This window comes from Atractosteus spatula, chromosome 11 (assembly GCF_055471065.1).
Source record: "Atractosteus spatula isolate fAtrSpa1 chromosome 11, fAtrSpa1.hap1, whole genome shotgun sequence".
Classification (NCBI taxonomy): Eukaryota; Metazoa; Chordata; class Actinopteri; order Semionotiformes; family Lepisosteidae; genus Atractosteus; species Atractosteus spatula.
The window spans coordinates 19,729,261-19,749,781 of NC_142716.1; the positions used below are offsets into that span (position 1 = coordinate 19,729,261).

General features: G+C 41.7%; 1 protein-coding gene across 3 annotated transcripts; it reads right to left on the reverse strand.

Annotated features, from left to right (window-relative positions):
- Positions 1 to 1,318: 1,318 nt before the first annotated feature.
- LOC148823634 (interferon-induced protein 44-like) lies at positions 1,319 to 18,737 on the reverse strand. Of its 3 annotated transcripts, XM_088928188.1 has the most exons (8): positions 18,607 to 18,737; positions 18,056 to 18,093; positions 15,777 to 15,816; positions 13,963 to 14,158; positions 4,849 to 5,001; positions 4,082 to 4,253; positions 3,559 to 3,659; positions 1,319 to 2,810 (listed from the first exon to the last, which is right to left on the reverse strand). In XM_088928188.1, the coding sequence occupies exons 2-8, from the start codon at positions 18,063 to 18,065 to the stop codon at positions 2,643 to 2,645; spliced, it is 840 nt and encodes a 279-aa protein (XP_088784314.1). In that variant the 5' UTR covers positions 18,066 to 18,093; positions 18,607 to 18,737; the 3' UTR covers positions 1,319 to 2,642. The 3 variants fall into 3 exon arrangements, with proteins under 3 accessions (XP_088784314.1, XP_088784315.1, XP_088784316.1); XM_088928189.1 differs by lacking the exon at positions 4,849 to 5,001 and having other exon boundaries at positions 2,506 to 2,810; positions 18,607 to 18,736; XM_088928190.1 differs by lacking the exon at positions 3,559 to 3,659 and having other exon boundaries at positions 2,646 to 2,810; positions 18,607 to 18,736.
- Positions 18,738 to 20,521: the final 1,784 nt, after the last annotated feature.

The window sequence follows — 20,521 nt, forward strand, 5'->3', positions numbered from 1 at the left end:
TTGTTGACTCCGGTATCACGTTAGTTAAAGACTTCGATGCTTAAAATGTTTAGGGAGAAATGGAATACTGGTGGGTAAGTACAGAGACCAGCCATATACTGTATGTTTATGTTCCAAAATTAATATTGTTTATGGCCTTCACACGCGTTACAGTATGCTCCTATTCTTTTTATGCTCAGCTACTAAGATTTCCCTTCAGTGGTAAAATTCCATATAAATATTCAATACTAAAACAGGCACAGTAAAGACATTTAATCTTTCTACGACCAACCAACGCACCACGAGTGCCCCTGTCGGTCAACCAATCACGTACCGTGGTATTTTGCGTCACGATACGCAAGGCCATAGCCTCTGTACATAGCCGCTGTACGTGTCTGTGCCGCGTACTTTGAATGGTTGCATCTGTAGGTGTTCCTTTTATCCAGGTGGGTTAGTGTGGTGTGTAAAGCTATAGAGATTGCATCCTCCGTGGAGCGGTTTGTGCGATAGGCAAACTGGAGAGGATCAAGTGTTTTTGGAATGCTGGCTTTAATGTGTGGAATAAGTAGTTTTTCAAAGCACTTCATTATGATGGGGGCGATTGCAATAGGGCGGTAGTCGTTCAGGCATGTGGGTGCTGATTTTTTTGGTACTGGCACAATGGTGGTCGTCTTGAAGCAGCTAGGTACAGTGGCCCAGTGGTACAGCTAGGTAATGTGTGTCTGCTTATGTGTGTAGCAGCACATATATCTTTTCTTCTTCTTTCCTTAGGGACAGCCTCTAAGCTGTTGCAAAAGGAATCTAATGGAGACAAAGTCCCACATAAACAGGTGAACTATGTAGGTTTTTCTTGGGTGACTGCCAGCTCACATGATTTTACATGTTCCAGAGAGCCATATGTGGTAAATGAAAAGAAAAGACTTGTAGAAAAGGCTGGAATTAGACAGGTGCACTGTTTAATCTTAATACTTTGTAAACCTTTTTTGTTTGTTTTGTGAAGCTCCAGAGCTCATCAGCAGAGAGGGAGGTTTACAAATTTCCACTGCTGATGGAGAGTTTCAATGACCTCAACCTTTTAACCTTCATATTCCCTGAGCGGCAGTATCTCATTAATACTCTTTATGATGATAAAGAAGAAGACTCTTCTGAAGAAGGCTCCATGGCCGAAACGTGTTCTCTTTCTTCTTTTTTTCAGCATGGAATAAACCTATTACTTGTTCCTTTGCAGCCTACGCATGCTGACGCAGCTACCCACCTGAACTACTATCTATTTTCAAAAACAGGTTTAAGATGATAATCTTGTACATACATTGTTTAGCCATCTTCAAGTTATAAGCTCTTTTTAAATTTAATTAATTTTATTATTTCACATAATTTTGATTAAATTTTTACTGCAATGTACTTTGACTGCTGTATTTTACAATATACAGTACAATGTTGCATTAAGAGCAGATCTCACAGCTGCAGGATACCGTGGCCACATGGGTCAGACCCAGATCTTAGAAGTGAAACTCAGCTTGGTCAGTACATAAACAATAAGGAAAGGTCAAGTTGCTGCTGTAAATGGAGTTTAAAACAATGGTTCCAGAGGAGGTTTCTTGTGCTTTTTGTTTTCTCCTTTGTACATCTTGCACCCTGGCTGTCACGAACAGTTCTCTCCGGGCCCTATGCAGACGACACGATCCAGAATAGTGAAGACACAAGGGGAAAAATGGTCATGCAGGAAAAGGGTCTGGAGACGGGGGGCGTGTCCATGCAGTGCAGGTGTCCAGGGGAAGTGAATCCAGGCGAACAATCCATGTAGGAAATCCAAACGGGAAATCAGAAACAAGGGCTGAAGTCCATAGCCAGGCGATCCATCCTGAGGTGGGGGGGAACAGGAACCTGGTCGGAACTGGCGAGGGAAACCAGGAACTAGGAACAGAAAGTTAAAAGCATAACGGAGCCAGACGCAGCAAGACCCCGGGCTCTCATGATGTGGAAATCAATGAGGAACCAGGAGTGAGGTCCGCGTCTGGCTTTTAAGGGGGAACAGGAATAGGGAACAGGTGCAGACAATGGGAGGGAACGAGGAAGGGCTGGAGCTCCCTTAAGAGGAGGGGTTAGCGATCATGACACTGGCTCATTCCTCATTTAAGGTGTTCTGACAGCTCCATATTTATGAATGAGTTATTGTTCTCCTCAGCTAGGTGAGTAACTCTAAAAAAGCTCATTATTTAGAACCAGGAATCTTATTACATACTACTGAAGTGTTTACTCAGTCTGAATGCTCAAACCAATGCCCCAGAATACAAACAGTGGATACACTACGACACTACTGACACTCCCCAGACTACAGTGACTTCTGTTGAGCTAAAAGGCCAGGACTCATATTGCGGGAGAACTCTACATTTTCCAGGTTTCAAGGACATCTTGTTACAACTTACTTATATAATAAAATACAAAACTCAAATTTAAAACATTTGAGGGAATCAAAACTGCAATCTAAGAAGCTGAAAAACACAATGTTTTGACCGTGGAGCATTCTTCGGGTGTCTTCACTCCATTTATTGTTTGAACATTCAATTTTAATATGAGATATTGTTTTCACAGATTACTTATTCCATATGTAAAAAGAAGCATTACATAAGATAGCATATACAAACAAAAAAATAATTTCTGCTTCAGCAACACAAATTCTCAAAATAGTCATCAGCAAATCTGAGTATCTGCAGCAGGGCAGTCAGGATTAGGACATCAACATCGTCATTAAGGGTGGTTTCCTCATGGTAGTTCTTAACAGGGAGGATACAATTGGCAGGAATACCAATTATCTGACTGCACTTCTCCATCTGAAATAAATATATGTTTATTAGAAATAGAAAGGTAAGAGAAATGTCTGTTAAATCTGTTAAACAATTTGTTTTACCTGGAAATGGTATGTAATATCACAATTAACTGTTCTAAAGCTCTTAGTCCATTTTATAAGAATACTTGAAATTATTAGAGGATTTGGGGAAAGTACACCTACTGTTTATCTGTAGTATTTCTGATGTGCTGTGGAACAGTACTTTTGAAGAATCTCTTAGAATGTTTTTTATTATTTTTGAACATTAATGTCTAATTCTGGAACACTGTTTAATAAAGAAAATAGTGAGGGTTCTCATTAAGAGGATCAACTCACAATAAGAGCATAACTGACATGGGCTGCATACAGGCTTCTCCCAGATCTTATTCCTGGTTCTTTCGTTAAGAGGATATATTTCTTACAAATGGGAACAAACCTTATTTTATTCTCTTATACTCAATATTTGATAAATATGGGAGTCAGCTATCACTCTTCAGATGTTATTACAAAGAGCTAATTATGACTGGCACTGTAAGGTTGATGAGAAACATTTGGAGGTCACTTCTGAACACATACGGTAGAAGATGTCTTATTGTTGTGGAGAATGTCTTATTGTTGAAGTGGACTAAAAGAGTGTGGATTGTTTTAAAAAAAGCAAGATAACCCTCCAGTGTGCAGGCTACTAGCATCCAAATGTACAAAAAAGGTAATTTTTATTTTTATTTTTTATCATCTTCATTATCTAAACTCACCAGTTCTTTGATGTATTTGCTCTTGTACACATTTTTGAGATCACCTTTAACCACTGGGCAGGCTAAATCCACTTTTGTTAACAGCACCACCTGTGGAACTCCTGTGCAAAAAATATTTATTATATTACAGTTAAGCTTTCCACTTAACACTGACAGACTGAAGGAACTAAACCTTCATAGTCTTGAAATGAGAAGAATAAGAGGGAACCTGATACGAGTAGCTATAATCCTCGTAGGCACTAACAAAGACAACCCATCAGTTTATGTTAAATTATGAATTACTGTATGTGAAAGTGGATTATAACCTCCTCTGGATTATACGTTCTTAAATTCCTGCTCTATATGCACGATTCCATGGAGCTAGGGTTTTTTAAAAACCTTGCATTTTTTAATTTAATTTCTCTGTAAAATACAAATAAGATTTTGAATCTTCTCTGAATGTTGCTTTTAATAAACTATGAAAATATATCTTTCTAAAAAGAACAACATCTTTTTAATGTCTCACCGTTGAGGATTCTCTTACCTAAATCAGTGACCTCAGATTTGACTGTCTTTATTTTGTCCACAATGCCACCAGTCAAGAGGCTCACTTGATCTGCAGACACAATGTAGACAAAGCAGTGAGCCTTGTCATTAAGTGTTGGGCTCTTATTGAAAAATGGAGAATCTTCTGAGAGGGGAGATACCGGATTGAACTTGTGGAAAGAGAGAGAGATGTGGAAATTAACAATTGAGAACACAAGGCTTCTTTTAATATAAAGAGTAGCATAAAGTTTATTGTATTGTAAAGTTATTTGTCATAATAACTTACAATAAATATCAAAACAAACAAATAGCAAACAATCTGTAATATGTCCAACCACTCTTTTTCATCTGCAGCTCTGAGCTGTTTTTGTCAACTTTACAGACTTATGAGATGCCTGTCTAGTCCAGGCTGGAGAGCACCCGGGGCTGAACTCGATGTTGAGGAAAAAATTAAGTGAGGCAGAAATACTAATGTGCTCTACTAAGTGCAGTACTAAATACTAAGCTGGAGGCAAAATATATTTTCTCTTCAATATTACAACATAGCTATTTAGAAAAATAATTAAAATAATAAATTGTTTATATAAATAATAAGGAAAGCAATGGTTTGGCTCTACTCTTTAACAATCCCCAGGCTGTAGCAACACTTAAGTCTTCTAAAGGTATTTTGAGGAGTATAGTTCATAGTTCAAGCTGGTTAGTACTGGATAACCAATGGAAAAGCATCTCTGGTGCTGTAGAAAAGTGACACAGTATGAATGTTACCTTGTATTTCTCAGACACATGGCCTTTCACTGCATTGATGATATCTTTTGGATGTGTCCCTTTCCCTTCTTGATCTTCCGTACCCATAACATCACAGAGAGCAAAAGGGAGCCAAGTGCCAGTTGCTCTTTCCCGTATACGGTAAGCTGTATACTAATTATTAAAAGAAAAAATATCTGCACTTAAGGATTTTGATCATTTTTAAGAAATGTTTCCAAAAAAACATAAAAAAAGATTATTAATTTACATTGACTTAACCACCTGAGTTAACTGACGTGTATATATCATAAGAATATAACATGCATTTATTATTAGTGTTATAATTTGAAATACAGAAAATTGTCAGTGGACAGACCAATGGAACACATCAGAGACTAGAGTCTGCATACTTTCTACTTCATTTTGCATACTTCCTACTTCATCAGGTCCAAATCTAATGCCATTGTTTGTATCGGTGCTTTTACCCAATGTCTTTGAGATTCTAAGCAAACTGTCAGTAGCAGAATGAAGCATGTCTTTGTGTGAACAGGGTTATACTTTGTGTGGGGTTACAGGGATCATATAGGGAGTGTTCTAAGGATTGATTGCATTGTAGAAATAAATTATTGGGGAAGAGTTTCAATTATGTGTGCCATCTGTTAGAGAACTTAAGTATAGACAATTATCTTGTAGTTGTAGTTGTAAAGGTACAGCATCAAAGACCAGCACTATGTTGATGGAGGGCTTGACCAAGCATTCCAAAGCATTCCTAGCAAAAGAACTACACACCAACAATTGATTTCACCTTGTCTTATCCCTAAGAACTGATCTAGAAACAGATTCTCCAAATGTTAGATAATAGTCTAGTACAGCTAGTAACTTTGGGATCAGCTATGTCAAGCAAAACTGAAGAGCTTCAATAATGTGAGATATGACTTTGAGCCCCTTTCTCTCAATTTGTTGTAGATATACAGCTGTAATGGCTTGTAGTGGAGGACACAGCAGTAATAAACACTTAATTTATGTTTGAAATAGTGAAAGTAGTCAACACATTAAGCAGGGATACCCATTTTCAGTCCTGGTGGGCCACAGTCCAGAAGATTTTATATTTCTTTAACTGAAGAAGACCACCCGAAGAGCTGTGAAAAACTGTTTTGCTGATATGATTATTTCAGGTGGCTCACACAGCACCCACTAATACTAGCCACATGGTGTATTAGATAATAATTAGATAAATAAGGGATTTATATCAGCTCTTGGAATCTGGATTTTGACAAATTGATTTTTACATTAGAAATTTGTCTCATGACTCACATCACTTAAGACATGGCATAAAATTTCTCAACTTATTTGTGCATTTCTCTTGAAATACCATCAGCATGTCTCCTTCCCAACGAGAGGAGAAAACACTCTGGACCACGTTTACACCAAGATTCAGAATGTTTACAAGGCCGTACCTCTCCCCCACTATGGAAACTCAGACCATATCACTCTGTTTCTCCTCCCGGCATACAGACAGCTGCACGGGCGAGTGAAACCAGTGGTCAGAACGATGAAAGTATGGCCTGAAGGAGCTGAATCAGTCCTGCAGGACTGTTTTGAATGCACCAACTGGGATGTGTTTAAAGAGGCAGCCACACAGGGATCATACACTGACATACAGGAATATGCATCGTCAGTCACTAGCTACATCAGGAAATGTGCTGACGATGTTACACTCACAAAAGAAATAAGAACTTTTCCTAACCAGAAACCATGGATGAACAGTGAGGTTCACATCCTAATCAAAGCAAGGGATGCAGCATTCAAATCGGGCAATAAATCAGAACTAAGTTCAGCCAAGATCAATCTAAACAATAGTATTAAACATGCAAAAAACACACTCAAACAGGAATTAGAGGAACACTTCACCACTAATGACCCAAGGTGCATGTGGCAAGGTATACATACCCTCACAGACTACAAGAGGAAGAACATCTGTGCATCTGCCCATGATGCCTCCCTGCCTAACGAGCTCAACACCTTCTATGCTCGGTTTGAAGCCAGCAACACAGAACCAGTCAACAGAGCTGCACCCTCCGCAGCTGACCAGGTGCTCTCACTGTCTGCAGATGAGATGAGGAGATCTCTGCTAAAAGTGAACACACGCAAGGCTGCAGGACCCGACGGCATACCCAGTCGCGTCCTCAGAGCCTGCACCAATCAACTGGTAGGTGTATTCACAGACATTTTTAACATGTCTCTGGCCCAAGCCATAGTCCCCACCTGCTTCAAGACAACCACCATCATCCCAATACCGAAGAATACCACAGTGACATGTGGTACTGACCGGTGGCACTAACACTTGTCATCATGAAATGCTTCGAGAGGCTGATCATGAAGCACATTAAGGACGCCATTCCAAACACACTGGACCCGTACCAATTTGCCTACCGGCCCAACAGATCCACAGATGACGCAATCTCCATTGCCATACACACTGCCCTATCCCATCTGGATAAAAAGAACACATATGCAAGACTACTACTCATCGACTTCAGCTCAGCTTTTAACACTATCATTTCAGAGAAACTAGTCAAGAAACTCAGTGCACTGGGTCTCAACACCACCCTCTGCAAATGGATTTGAAACTTTCTGACAGGCAGACCTCAGGCTGTCAGGCTTGGAAACCACACCTCTGGCACACTAACTCTGAACACTGGGGTCCCCCAGGGGTGTGTGCTTAGTCCATTACTCAACTCCCTTTACACCAACGATTGCAAGGCCAAACACAACACCAACTGCATCATCAAGTTTGCCGATGACACCACAGTTGTAGGTCTGATCACAGACAATGATGAGAGGGCCTACAGGGAGAAGGTCAATCTCCTTACAAAGTCGTGTGAAGACAACAACCTCACCCTCAATGTCAGCAAAACCAAGGAGCTGATTGTTGATTTCAGGAAACTGCAAAACGGACATGCCCCTATCCACATCAACAGGACTGAAGTGGAAGGGGTCAGTAACTTCAAATTCCTTGGAGTCCATATCACTGAGGACCTCACATGGTCTCTCAACGCCACCTGTCTGATCAAGAAAGCCCAACAGCGCCTGTACTTTCTAAGACGGTTGAAGAAGGCTAAGATATGTCCCCAGATCCTCACTAACTTTTACAGATGCACTACAGAAAGCACACTGACAGGTTGCATCACAGTGTGGTATGGCAACTGCAGTACTGATGACCGCAAAGCCCTACAGCGGGTGGTGACAACTGCCCAGTCCATCACTGGGGTTGCCCTCCCATCCATACAGGACATTTATGACAGACGGTGTTTGAGGAAAGCTCAAAGCATCATCAAAGACCCCACACACCCCAGCTACAGACTGTATGACCCTCTACCATCTGGAAAATGGTACCAGAGCATTAAACTATTAAACTCCCAGCCTCTCTCACCTACGATCTGAACCTCACAGTGCCTTCTTTCTTACCAAAAACTCAAACACACATTGAAATCTACCTCTACCTTACATGTCAAAAAGCTCACTCCCCATAATTTTCTATCCTTTATTTCATTCTGTTGATGCATGTTTTTGCACACCTGATGTTGTTTTGCACATTACCTGTTATCTTTTGTTGTTTTGCACATTGCCTGTTGTTGTTTTGCACACTGCCTGTTGTCTCTGTCTTTCTTTTATTATACAATTGTATTGTTGTTTTTTTTGCATTACTTGTCATCTGAGAGCTAGCTAAATAACATTTCGTTATACCATATACCTGTATGAGTATAATGACAATACACTTGAACTTGACTTGAACTTAACTTGAGTGGATAAAATTAAAGGCAGCAGAATGCTTCTTTGTAATTGCTATATAATGTCTTGAAAAATTCTAGTTTTTAAAAGCTTAAAAATTAATGTCTATGTTTTTACCTCTGAAAAAATTATCTCCTTACTTTAAAAGGATCCTCTTCTTGGTTTGTGTCCCAAACTGAAGGACCTTTGAAAACGCTTCAAGGTTCTTAGAACAGCTAAGGGCAAACTGAATTCAGTTCAGTAAGCATAAATAGGGTGATTAAGTGAAGATGCATATCTATGTAGTTCATTCAGATATTGTTAGGAATCCCTGGTGGGGAGATACAAGGATCCTGTGCAGACACAGGCACGGGTAGTAGATGAAGCAGGCAAACAATCCAAAATGATAAGCGAGTACGTGGTCTAAAGGAAAAGGGTGTACGGCAACCGGGAAGAGCGTAGAAAGCGTACAATCCAAAACAAGAGGCAAGGTCATGGTCAAAAGGCGTAAGGTAAGTCGTAATCCAGGGAGAACACAGGTGGCAAACAGTCCGAGGCGAGAGGCGAGGTCCAGAGTCGAAAAGGCAGAAGGGGAGTCCAATATCCAGAATAAACGAGGTACGGGGGAAAAACGCCGGGTAGAGCTCTCAAGGAGTAGACTCAATACCGAGCAGCGGGAAGCAGGTTAAGATGGTATAAATAGCACTTCGTACCGCACGGTGGAGCGTGTGCAGGTGGGTTAACTCGTGCGGTGGCATTTGTTAATAATCACCCGCTGCTGGTGCTGATTAGATCGCTTAAGAGTTGGTCTTAACTGCCTGGCGGTCTTGACAGTACCCCCCCCTTCATGGGCGGCTCCCGACGCCCGAGACGGCCAATTGGGATAGTCCCTGTGGAAGTCTCTGATTAGCGTAGGGTCCAAAATATCCTTCTCCGGAACCCAAGATCTTTCTTCGGGGCCATAACCCTCCCAGTAGGCCAGATACTGAAGGGTACCGCGGTTCCATCTAGAGTCGAGGATCTTGTGGACTGTATACACCTGGTGCCCCTGAATGCGACGCGGGGGTGGCGGGCGACGTTGGGGAGCCGCAAGAGGTGAGCGATAGAAGGGTTTCAGGAGGGAGACGTGGAAAGACGGGTGGATTTTGAGGGTGGGGGGAAGTGCAAGACGGAAGGTAACCAGGGTGATCCGGGAGAGTATCCTGAAGGGGCCGATATACCTAGGCCCGAGCTTCTTGGAAGGCAGGCGTAGAGGTAGGTTCCTTGTTGATAGCCAAACAAACTGTCCTCTCCGAAAACGGGGGGCTGGTCTGCGGTGTCGGTTTGCAAATTTGGCCTGGCACTGGGTTGACTTGGTGAGAGCTGTCCTCACCATTCTCCAGGTCCTCCGCAGCTTGGAAATATATTGACACACCGATGGCACAGCTGTGTCCGGAGGGGTGACAGGGATGAGAGTGGGTTGATAACCTAGTGAACAGAGGAAGGGAGAGAGACCTGTGGAGGAGGAGGTAAGAGAATTATGGGCATACTCTGCCCAGGGAAGTAGCGATGACCAGTCATCCTGCGAGTTGGAGGTGAAGGCTCTCAAAAAGGTAAGGAGGCTTTGGTTGGTCCTTTCCACCTGACCAGTGGCCTCAGGATGATAACCTGAAGTCAGAGATACATGGGTCCCTAAAGCTTGGCAGAACGCCTTCCAAAAGGCCGAGACAAATTGAGGTCCCCTGTCTGAGACCACATCGTCGGGCAACCCATGTATCCTAAAGACCTGTTGCACAAACAGTGACGCCATTTCCTGGGCTGTGGGCAATGCTGGGAGGGGGACGAAATGGGCTGCCTTGGAAAAACGATCAGAGATCACCAAGATTACCGTATGACCTTGACTGTTAGGAAGGTCCGTAATGAAGTCAACAGCTATGTGGGACCAAGGGGGGTGTGGGATCAGAAGGGGGTGAAGGAGACCGGTCTTCTTAGCAAGCGGAGTCTTGATCCTGGCACAGACCAGGCAAGCTCGGACGTACTCTGCAGCATCAGATCGCATGGAAGGCCACCAGAAATCCCTGGTGAGTAGGTCAAGAGTGCGTCTGCACCCGGGATGGCCTGCAAACCAGGAGTCATGCCCCCATTGCAGGACAGCAGAACGCAAGTTGTCCGGTACAAAAAGCTTATCCGGGGGGCAGCACAAAGGAACTGTAGTTCCGTTGAGGGCACGTCTGATCTGATCCTTAATAGAGCAGTGGATCTGGCCAGTCATTGATGGCCGCCACCTTAGCAGAGTCCATCTCTACACCAAGAGGGGAAATGATGTAACCCAGAAAGTGAATCTTAGAGGCGTGAGAAATGCACTTCTCAAGCTTGGCGTAGAGTTTGTTGTCAATGAGTCTCGTCAGGACCTTCTGGACGTGGTGGACATGATCTCTAGGGTTGGCAGAAAAGATGAGGATATCATCCAGGTAAACCAAAACAAAATTCCCAATAATGTCCCTAAAGATGTCATTCATGAATGACTGGAAGACCGCCGGGGCATTAACAAGACCAAAAGGCATCACCTGATATTCATAATGTCCATGGGTGGTCATAAAGACCGTCTTCCACTCATCCCCTTCACGTATCCTGATTAGGTTGTAAGCCCCCCATAGATCTAATTTCGAGAAGATGGAGTCTCCCCGTACGGACTCCAAAGCGGCTGGAATTAAAGGTAGGGGGTAACGATGTTTGACCGTAATGGAGTTCAGTCCTTTGTAATCAATACACGGCCGCAAGGAGCCGTCCTTCTTCCCAATAAAGAAAAAACCCACACAGGCTGGAGAAGAGGAGGGACGAATGAATCCTGACTCCAGAGCCTCCTTAATATAATCTTGCAAAGCCTCATTCTCTGCCTGAGTGAGAGGGTAGATCCGTCCTTTGGGTGGAAGGGTTCCAGGGAGCACCTCTAATAGCAAAGTCGCAGGTACAGTGAGATGGAAGGGAAAGAGCCTTCTCCTTATCAAGGGCTTGTTTCAGATGCCTGTATTGGGGCGGGATGGTAGAGTGCTCCTCCATAGAGGTTACTGCAGCAGCAACCTTAACCGGCTGATGACAACAGTTGACATGACAGGCGTGGCTCCAGGCAATGAGCTCATTCTTGTCCCAGGAGATGTGAGGATCGTGCTTCTTGAGCCAGGGAAGACCCAGGACTACCGGGTAGGCAGGCGAGTCCAGGAGAAAGAGTGAAATTTTCTCAACTTGAGTGGCACCAACTGTTAGAGAGAGAGGGACGGTCTGCCAGGTAATCCGTCCATGCGCAATCAGGGATCCATCCAGAGCTTGAATACAGATCGGGGGCGAGACCGGAGCCAGGGGAATATCCCACTTCTTAGCAAAAGTGGCGTCTATAAAGTTCCCTGCTGCCCCCGATCCAACAAAAACCAAAAGGGGAAGGTGTAAGTCAGTCCAAGAAATTTCAGCTGGGAATAAAGGCCCAGATGAGGTTTGAGAAAAAACAGCACTACTGACTCTAACAGTAGGCTGCGGAAGGGTTCAAGAGGGATACGGGGGTCTCAAGGGACAAGCAGAGAGAAGGTGATCAGGTGTACACAATACAGACACAGTCCCTCCCGACGGCGCCTTTCCTTTTCCTCCGAGGAAAGGGGTGCATGATGCAGAGTGGGCACCGTGGGGGTAGTACCTTCGGGACGGCCAGGACTGCTTCCAGCATGACTCTCTGCTCTCCGCAGCCAGATGCGGGTGTCCAGTTCAACCACCTGAGCGATCGCTGCCTCGAGAGAGCAGCTGTGAAGTGGCGAGAGCACCAGGTGGTCCTTTAGTTCTTCAGAGAGACCCCTAGAAAAAAGGCAAATCAGGGCTCCAGGGTTCCAGTCAGACTCCATGGCGAGGGCTTGGAATTCAGCCACATAATCATTCAGAGATCCATCACCCTGATGAAGCGAGGCGAGCCGGAGACGAGTCAGGTCCGGGTTGACTGGAGAAAAACGTGCCTGGAGCCGGTCAGCAAAAAGCAGGAAATCAGCAAACTGAAAATCTCCCCTAGCAAGCAACACAGCTGCCCAGTCCGGAGCCTTGCCGGTAAGCAAGGAAAGGGCAAAACCGATCTGCTCCCGGGGAGAAAAAAAACGCTCAGGATGCAACTGGAAAGCCAAGGAGCATTGCGCAATAAAACCCCTACAGCCCGCGGCGTTGCCGTCATATCTTTCCGGGAGAACAAACGGTGAGGTTACGGGAGTGGTGGGCAGGGTCACGGGGATCGGAGCAGTGGTCGGTGCTGGAGGCGAAGAGACAGGGGAGGGCGGAAGGCTAGCGACGTGGTTGGAGAGAATGTGTAGTGAAGATTGAAGCTGGGTGAGAGCTTGGGAATGGCGATTGAAAAGTGAGCGAAAGGCTTGTGCGTCCGCAGGACCCATCTTGGGCTCGGTATTCTGTTAGGAATCCCTGGTGGGGAGATACAAGGATCCTGTGCAGACGCAGGCACGGGTAGTAGATGAAGCAGGCGAACAATCCAAAATGATAAGCGAGTACATGGTCTAAAGGAAAAGGGTGTACGGCAACCAGGAAGAGCGTAGAAAGTGTACAATCCAAAACAAGAGGCAAGGTCGTGGTCAAAAGGCGTAAGGTAAGTCAGTCTCCAGGGAGAACACAGGTGGCAAACAGTCCGAGGCGAGAGGCGTGGTCCAAAGTCGAAAAGGCAGAAGGGGAGTCCAACATCCAGAATAAACGAGGTACAGGGGAAAAATGCCAGGTAGAGCTCTCAAGGAGTAGACTCAATACCGAGCAGCGGGAAGCAGGTTAAGATGGTATAAATAGCACTGCGTACCGCACGGTGGAGCGTGTGCAGGTGGGTTAACTCGTGCGGCGGCGTTTGTTAATAATCACCCGCTGCTGGTGCTGATTAGATCGCTTAAGAGTTGGTCTTAACTGCCTGGCAGTCATGACAGATATTGAGTGGTGGATGCATGTTCCAGCACATCAAGAAATCATCCCTTAGTGGCATCTGGGAATCAGAAACCAGAGAAATAGCATTGTCCTCTGAGGAAGTGTCCTAAAACTCTATAGAAAATTAGGCCATAGACTATGAATCCTTCGCCATGAACAGTGGAGAGGATGAGTCTGAGTGTTGGGAGTTGGGTTTGAAGCTGCAGAGTGCAGTTTAATTTGCCAGTAGTTGTTCCATGACCAAAAACCAAGTGTATGACCACACATTTATGAAAAGCCCAGTTTGAGAAGCCATAACACCTGCACATTGTTCTGTCAAGTTTAACATCACAGTTCAGTATTTAATAGAGTGTTCTATTTCTCACTGAAAATATTTAAATGGAAATGAAAGTTTGAGCACTTTTGACAGTACTAAAGTTGAAAACTCATGCTACTGACCGACTTAGTAGTACTGTGAAGTCCAGTGCCTGCTAAGGCTCGGGATGTCATATGTCCTTGGAAAACAGAATTAATTGTGTTGAAGCAACTGGACTTCCCAGCACCAACTTGCCCATAGAGCACAATTCTGAATTCTTTTGATTCATTACTGGTTGGCTTCAGGTTCTTGATTTCCTGTAGCAGCTTGTCTTTCTCCCTGTCAAGAAAATAAGGCTTCATGAAGCAGAAGGCAAAGCAGTTCAGTCAGAAAATAAACCTTCCTTTGGGTTACAAATGTATGTTTCAGTTGTGCACTCTAACAGATATGGCAGAGCTTTACCATAAGATTAGTAATTCCTATTGATACCAAACATTTTATATTAGCTGCCAGCAATTTTTTTACTAGAATGAGTTCTTAATTCAAGGATCAGCCAATAGATACCCTTTATGATGAAGCTCTGCATATTCAATGTTTAGTGATATAAAATAATTCAAATACAAGATGTAGATTAAAGTATCTATAACACTTGGGTCAGAATCTCAAGCTGTTCTAGGTATAAAAGGGGACCGCATTTCGTAAAACACAATTGTGTGTACTAAAGTTATATAGTAGGAATGTTAAACTTATTTGCTATAGCTTGACATTTATTTCATATTAAGGTCATATATGCAATTAATAAATATCACCCTTAAGTGCAATTAGCAGTCATGGTGAATTCACCGTACGTTCATTGAGTTTGCTGTAATTATTTAAAATAACAAATATCAAAAGTAGTGATTATCATCAACATATGCCATGGAAATCTGTGTTTTGTTTAAAACAATATTGTCGGGATATCTTGATCAACAACTGATTAAATACATTTGAAACTATATATAGCCATCCTTTGCTTTATGAATTATCAATTTCCAAATCTTTGCTACAATGCATCATTTTAAAACCATTTTTTCACTGTACAAAGCCAATGAAGTGTCTTAAGATTCTAGAGACAATAATTAGCACCTATCTTATGTCAACATTTGTAGTTCTTAAGAGCTTCAAATCAAAAAGGAAAATGGGGGGTTTGCTGAGTGGAAGAGAGCCTGAAACACACTGATCAGAAGAATCATCTGGTTTACCTTGGATTTTTACGGTCTGAGTAAATGACTAAGAGTCATCAACAGCTAAGAAGAAGTGGATAAAAACAGGCAGGTAGACGATAGACAGAGAGCAGAGAGCAGAGAAAGGGAAGGACAGAAGAGAAGAGACGGTGGAGGTGGGAGATCCTTGTTCCAATCAGCCTCTAAGACAAGATTTGAGTTATGTATTGGAACCCTGTTAAGAGAGCTTTCCCTTCTGTTTTTATGAAACTCTAATTTCCTGTATAAAGAATCCCTAAGTTAAAATAGCTTCTCCTATTTAATGAATGAATTTTTAGAATAGGGAGAAAGGTTTCCCATTCATCTTGAAACATCCAGATTTATTTAAAGAGAGATTTTACTGTAGTTTGTATTGTGTTTGGTGCAGAAGGCAAATGTATCACTATTTTTTGGTTGGTTAGGTCAGTTAGCTGTATTTGACTTGTTAACTGCTGCACTAAATTAGGTGATAATTGACTATCATAAACATGCAGCAGTTATGTATTTTGATTTTTATTTTGATTAAGCAGTAATCTTAAGGTAACAATTAGTAATACTGGGCAATTTTCCAGACTTCAGCAATGAGTTGTAAGCATTTACATGCAAATTACAGAGGGATGAATGCATTAATTACCTATGTACTTGAATATAAGACCAGTCATAGCCTATTTTTTGGCTTTTCATAATGTCTTTGCAGCAATACACATTTTACTTACTCTTTTCCCCAGGCAACATCTCTCCATGGTACATCAAATTCTATAAAAAAAAAACATGGCCAGGTGAGAATACAAAATAAATCATGAGAAAACAGGGTCTAATGACTGAATAGATGTTTTTGTTGCCTTTAGGCAGCTAAAATGATTTTTTTTTAAATAAGAACCTAGTGTATCATCTCCAGTAGCTTGTTCCATACATAATATTTTTTGTAACATATACTAATAACTCTACACAATATTCTAAATGAAATCTTATTAAACTAATGGTAAACATAAGACAAAATACAAATGACAAAAGTCTAAAAAATCAAAGCTACAGAAAGGTCCCCTGGTGAAAGAGATGACAAAATGAAAGAGATGGCATAACGGTATTATGCCATCTTGAGATGGTAAAACCAGATTTGAGACACCTGGTGCGCAAAACAATGTTGATCGGGTCGAGATAGAGGAGTCGCTGAGGGATAGCGTTCCGCCCGGTTAGTGCGGTAAACCCAGGACTGAGTTTCAAACAACTGGAGCTCTGATGAACCTGCCTGGAAGAGGACGCAAGTGTATTTTTCCCCACACACAGTGAGGAAGATGGTTCAAGAGGCAAAACTTTCTCCAAGGATCACAGTTGGACAATTGCAGGAGTTGGTTGCATCCTGGGGTCACCAAGTCTCCAAAACTACAATCAGACACCACCTCCATGCCAACAACTATTTGGAAGGCTTGCCAGAAGAAAGCCTCTGCGGTTGTCAAAAACACAAATGTAAGCGCCTGGAGTTCGCTAAACATTACTGGAACTTTGATTGGAACCGGGTTCTATGGTCAGATGAGACAAAAATAGAGCTTGTTGAAAACAAACACCAGGGGTGGGTTTGGCATAAAAAGAGTCAAGGTTATGCAGAAAAGAACCTAATCCCCACTGTGAAGTATTGTGGTGGATCTGTGATGTTGTAGGGCTGTTTATCTTCCAAAGGCCCTGGGAATCTTGTTAGGATACATGGCATCATGGACTCCATCAACTACCAGGAGATTTCAGATCAAAATCTGTCTGCCTCAGCCAGGAGGCTAAGGCTGGGTCATGGTTGGATCTTCCAGCAGGACAATGATCCAAAGCATACCTCCAAATCCACACAGAAATGGTTCACTGACCACAGAATCAAGCTTTTGCAATGGCAAAACCATCGCCAGACCTAAACCCCATTGAAAACCTGTGGGATGAGATCCCTTTATATGTGTTCTCCCACTTCATCCAGCATTATAAGAGACGACTCAGTGCTGTTATCTTGGCAAAAGGAGGGTGCACAAAGTACTAAATGCAAGGGTGCTAATAATTGTGACACACAGTATGTGTTTTTGAGAAAAATGTTTTTTTATAAGGATTTTTTTTTCCTTTGAATAATTTTACCCCACTGAAAGGTTAGATTTATCTCATATTTTCAGTGTAAGATCAATCTGATAAACAACAAAAACATTTTTTCATAGCCTTTCTTGCTCATCTTTACCAAGAGTGCCAATAATTCTGGAGGGCACTGTATATAGTGCTCTAATTGTTTTTCTTGGGTTTTATTTCTGATTCTATTTCCTCCTGACGCTATTTAGCTTAAGTCTTTCTGTATTTCACCAGAGATTCTTGCCCCAAATCAATTGGTTTACATTATTCTTCGCTGTTTTGCAATTCAGGACACAAGGTAATAAGTCAAGTTTATGTATCTGTATTATTAATAAAAATGTAAAAGAAATAATTTTTAAACTAAGCTTGCTGCTGCTTCTCTGCTCTGGTTTTGGTTTGCTGTTTTTTGTCTTAATTTTTCCTCTACTTCTTTAGTTTTTTTTCCCTAGTTCTTCTGGACGTTTGTGTTTTCTTTAAATTGCTAATCCAGATTGATTTTGTCACACCCTTCTGCATGTTTCTGCACTGAAGTGGATGACCCTGGCTAGTTTCAGTTATTGCTTAGCTCTGTACTGTGTGTTATGGATTCTGATACTGTTGCCACCAGTCTCCTGCTGCTACTTTCTGTGGTTTAATGTTACTAATGTAGTTACTCGATTATTTTTAAAAAACTGCAAGACTGTATAGTGAAACTTTTGTATATGGAAAGACATGACATGACATGGACATGAATGTATATGGAAACATAATTCAGGTACTATTTTATTGTTAAAGTTGCAGCTCAAAGTTCAAGATGCTGAAAATTATCCAATTATCTATCACTTGATAAATTAAAATCTATAATCTTGGTAACAACAAAGCCTTTAAAAAATAGTAGGATATAACAGATTAATTAGCTTACCTTCTGCCATTTTCTCAGATTCACGTTGATTTTCACAGCTAAAGAGAAAGAGAATGAGGTTTAATCACATTACTAACATACTGGACTCGTGGAAGTAGGTGTATATCGCCCGTTTAAAATTAATATTTGATTCAAATTAAAATTTTGCAAAAGTGTTGAAAAAACTGTTTATTCACATTACTGAGCTACATTTGTGTGGCATAATCATTAAGGGGAAAATGCATTATGTTTTGGGATGTTTGTAAGTATTTATTTATTGACATAGAAAGCTCACATAATACCCTATCAATTTCAGTTAGACAGCATTATGGAGAGATTTCAAAGGAAAATTAGGACTATGAGAATGAAAGTATCTGAACTGAGATGCTTCTTCAAAAACGGCAATGTTTGTCTACCACAGCAGTGCATGCAAGGTTTTGTTTGGTTGTGCAAGTAACCACAAGATACTTTAATATCTGGAATAATGGTTATATCCCATTGCAAAGTCTGTTACAAACATGTTACAAGACCCAGTAAGGTGTTAAAAGTTAAAAGTGGACTTTTTAACTTACCAGTTTCAAGGCTACAGCAAAAAAGAACCAGCTTACTATACTATATCTTCACAGCACAATGCCCAGATAAAGTTAGGAGAGGAGTAGTATAATCAAGTTCCTGTTTTTAATTTCATTTTCACTCATCTGTGTAATCCACCGTGCTTGCTAAAGGAAGAAGGAGGCTGGCAGAGTGATGGTACTTTCCTATTGCCTAATCTACAAAAAGAATTAGCATAATTGTTACACCCCATCCTTTTACTGGAGTCTCTACTGTTTACAGGAATCTTATGCAACATCTGTTGGGGAATTTCCTCAGTAAGTCAGTTCATTTGGGCCAATACAGTACACACGTGACTAATTTGTAGTATTGCTTGTATTAGAGGAGTAATACATGGCTTTACCTGCAGTAATCCAGTGTGAGCTCAGTATCACTACTGAAACTGAAATAGTGTAAACCCATTTGTTTCTTTTTATTGGATTTTTTTGTATATTTTTAAGAGCCGGATTATTAAACTTGTGAATATTCAGTGATTTAATTGGATAATTCTCCAACATGCACAATTTTACTAACATACACCTGTACTCTTTTGTGTGACAGAGAGGCTATTGGTAATGATGCAGAGGTTGTATAATACTTAACAGTGGTAAAGCACACAGCTCTGTATTCAGTGTGTACTGTTTTAGTACTAGTAGTTTTTCTAATACAACATATACAGTAGGGTCTCAATTAATGAGGGTTTGGTACAAAATATTATAACTGAAGAGATAAGGGAGACACTGGGAAGTGAGATAATAATATCATTTTTTATATGAACAAGTAATAGGTTTATTCCATGCTGAAAAAAGAAGATAGAAAACACAATGTTTCGGCCGTGGAGCCTTCTTCAGGTGTGGGCTCCACGGCCGAAACGTTGTGTTTTCTATCTTCTTTTTTTTCAGCATGGAATAAACCTATTACTTGTTCCTTTGCAGCCTACGCATGCTGACACAGCTACCCACCTGAACTCATTTATTATATTATTATTTTTGTATTTTTGCAAACTATGCGATCTAGTGGCTTGAAGAGTTGGTGAAAGAGAGGCAGGGCAGTTAAACAGGTGTGTGAAAGAAAGAACCTGGGAGAAGGGTGGGAAATGGTGTGGAGATTTTTGAAAGAACATTACCCACTGAAAACTGATTGGAGAAAAGTAACAGCATGTCAGCAGGAGGAAAGTGAGGATGTTTCAGATTTTACAGAGAGGTTTATAACTTTATGGATAGAATACTTGGGGTTAGCCGAAGTGAATGAAGACACTTCCACAGTAAAACAGATTTACTTGAGTGGGTTAAAACCTGATGTTGCCAAGCATGTGCAACTACGTTTTCCTGACATTACAGAGAGCGGAGACAGGTTTGATTTAATAACTCGCGAAGTTAGGAAGATAGAGCGAAGCATGTATACTAAAGTGCGAGGGCTGCAAATGGGAGATATACTGTAGAAACTCCCAAAGAGGAGAAAAAGGAACAGCCAGTCTGTCAGTATTGTAAGAGACCGGGCCATTTTTATAAAGCCTGTAGACAATGGTTAAAAGCAAGAAGACAGAGCGACAGAGAGGGAAGGGGTCCCCCTCATAACCCTACTGATAGAGAGGGTCAGAAGGGGCTGATATCTCAATTGAAAAACATGTCAGAAGCTGAAACGAGAGCCTTGCGTGAAATAATACTGTAGATTTAAACTAGGAAGCCCCTTTGTAGCCCCCCTAAGCTTATCTCAGGATTTAAAGGGAGATACAAGCTATTACAATATCCTTGGGAAAAGATGTACAGTTTCAACTACAGATATGGATGGGGGACCTATTTGGCTGGGATGCCCTGCAGCATTTACATGGAATTACTGTATGAGCCAGCATTTATGTGAAATACCTCAATAGAGCTCTGAGGTATTGTGATTGTT